This window comes from Osmia bicornis, unplaced genomic scaffold (assembly GCF_907164935.1).
Source record: "Osmia bicornis bicornis unplaced genomic scaffold, iOsmBic2.1, whole genome shotgun sequence".
NCBI lineage: Eukaryota > Metazoa > Arthropoda > Insecta > Hymenoptera > Megachilidae > Osmia > Osmia bicornis.
The window spans coordinates 12,451-15,218 of NW_025791076.1; the positions used below are offsets into that span (position 1 = coordinate 12,451).

Here is a 2,768-nt window from a genome sequence, read left to right on the forward strand (position 1 = left end):
GTCCAAGGAGACGCCCAGCGCCACCCCACCCCGGGACGTGGCCAACTCGGCGAGGGTGCGCACCCGCTGGATGGCGTCGATGGTGCTGCAACCCTCGCGAAACCCGAACTGGATGTCGGCCAGATCGGGGCCAACGCTCGACAGGTGGTGGACGAGGCGGTTTGCGATGACACGCTCGATGAGCTTTCCCACGTCGTCCAACAGCACAATGGGCCGGTACGCAGAGGGAGAATCTGCGGGACGTCCGTCCTTTCGGAGGAGGACCAGCCGCCCCTCCTTCCAAATCGAGGGGAACACCCCCTGATCCAAAGCGGCGCTGAAGAGGGGGCACAGCCTCGGACCTAGGATGCCGGACGCGAAAACCCAGGCGCTGCCGGGGATGCCGTCCGGGCCCGGGGCGGTGTCCTTGGCCCCGAGCATTCTGACGGCATGGCCCAGCTCCTCCTCTGTGACCCCCAGGTCGGTGGACCAGGCGACGGGCTCCGCCGGCCATTGCTGGTGGCGCGGGTGTGTCATACCCTGATAACAATTAGTCATCGTCAACCCTCGAACCTCATACCCCCCGATAATCGCTAGTCATCGCCAACGCATCTTGGACCCGTCCTATTGCTCACCGCCAACCCTTGGACCCGTCTTGACACTCACCGCTAACTCTTGGACTCGCCTTGTTGCGCATCACCAACCCTTGGACCCGATAAGACCCCTCCACCAAACCAAAATGTATAAAAGGCCCTATGGCCTCACGAATAAAGGCTTAATGTACCGAAAAGTAGTACTGTACCGAACCTCTGCCCGAATTTCCTCCTGTCTACGGAATTAGGGACATCGTGAGTGGAGTGTTTGTGCGTATACACTTATTTCGTGTTCCGGTCCCCGTGACAATTTGGCGATCCTGCCAGGATACCACTCATCCACTGGAAGAAAACTTCGAAGGACTACGACTACGGTATAGACACCACGAAGGGACTACGTGAGCCGTCTCTCCAGGAACAGTGATATCTACGGACCGATCTACAGGAAAAGCAGGTAAAAGAAAACTGGCCTTCACACGTTATAGGAACGTACCGTCAATCATAGACTCAGACAGCTCTTGCTCCGACGATACTGAAGCCGAATTAACAACCATGTCTGACTCTACATTAAAACTCATTTTGGATAAACTCTCCAAAATGGACGAGAATTTCGCCCACGTTAACGCGCGGCTCGACCGAGCAGACAAGGACAACCTAAGCCGAGGCGAAGAAATACGCAGCTTAGCCGCACAAATAAATCTAATAGCGGTAACGGAAGATGACGCTACATCAATCACCAGTCAACCCGGTTATCAAGCTGCTAAACAACGTACACCCGCCGCTAAACACGACTGCCCCGAGGATGACGACCAAGGATCATCAGCTCCACCCGAAGAAAGAATATCGAGCCTCACCAGGAACCAACAAGCGACCGCACAACTGAAAGCCGCCGACGCCATAAGAACAGTCGAAACCTTGCGAGGAAGAGACGACGTAGGTGTCGAAGATTTCATACTTTCGGTAAGAAAAGCCAGAGCCAGGTGTTTAGAACCTGAACTACTATTAGATTTGATTCTGATTGAAAAAATAATTGAACACGCCAAACGAAATATACGATACATAAGAATCGACTCGTACGAAAAACTTTACGAGTGCCTCCGACAACACGTCTCTACACCCACCACCGTTGGAAACAGCCGAACGAAGTTACAAAGCATTAGACAAGGCTCAACAGAGAGCGTTCAATCCTACAATATGCGCTTCCGACAACAGCTCAATGAACTTCTCTACGCCACCCAGAACGAGAATAAAACGCCGATGGAAAGGAAAATCGCCATCAGCATAGAAGAAAGAGAAGCCGTGAGAACGTACATATTAAACCTACGTAGAGAAATCGGACAAATAGTGACAGCTTGCGATCCAACAACGTTATTACGTGCACAACAATTAGCAGCCGACAAGGAACAATGGCTGAGAGACGCGAACGGTGCCACCAAACGACCTCTGGCCAACAACAACCCACCACCGCGTCGGCCAGCAATCCCAGTGACTCAGCAGCAAACATCAAGCTTTAGACGACCAGATATGCAAACCCCACCACATCTACGCACCGAACTCAAGTGTACCAAGTGTAACAGGTTGGGACACACCGCCGACAGGTGCTACGCACGAAATTTTCCCTTGGGTCAGCAGGGCAAGATACCGCCCAGACGTGTCAACAAGGTAGAGGAAGAACAAAGTCCGTTGGACGAGACGAAGGAAGACTGCCCCGAATCAACTGTACCAGCGGAGGATTACAGCACATCCGAGCAAGATTACGAGGAATGGGAAACTACGGACGCTTACTCGTGGATACAGGAGCAGGAATAAATATCATCAAACGATCCTGCGTAATACCAGCTAAAATCAAAATGGAAACGGCCAAGAACTTCTTTATGGGACGCGACAAACATACGACTGACGAGACAGTAGAACTCATATCCTTTAACAAACCCCACACTTTCCATGTGGTTCCTGACAACTTTCCTCTCTTGGAAGACGGTATTATTGGCTTACCATTTCTACGTAAATATGAATACGAAATTAACAACCAAATTTTAGTCTTAGATAACTTCGCCATCTCTCTACACGAAGAACCCGGAAAGGCAGTAGCACCAGACACATACACTATACGGACACGGTACATAAACGATCAAGCGACGCGAATATGCTACATCAATACCGGTAAGAAAGAAATTTCAACTAAAGATCAGATAG

The 2,768-nt window shown here is 51.2% G+C and overlaps 1 protein-coding gene across 1 annotated transcript; it reads left to right on the forward strand.

Annotated features, from left to right (window-relative positions):
- The first annotated feature begins 1,169 nt into the window (after nt 1–1,169).
- LOC123988680 lies at nt 1,170–2,381 on the forward strand. The gene has a single exon (XM_046289432.1). It carries the CDS (start codon nt 1,170–1,172, stop codon nt 2,379–2,381), a length of 1,212 nt encoding a protein of 403 aa, XP_046145388.1.
- Nucleotides 2,382–2,768: the final 387 nt, after the last annotated feature.

Bases quoted from the DNA above. Each gene is read 5' to 3' on its own strand.
- LOC123988680 (XM_046289432.1), top strand. From the start codon at position 1,170: ATGGACGAGAATTTCGCCCACGTTAACGCGCGGCTCGACCGAGCAGAC.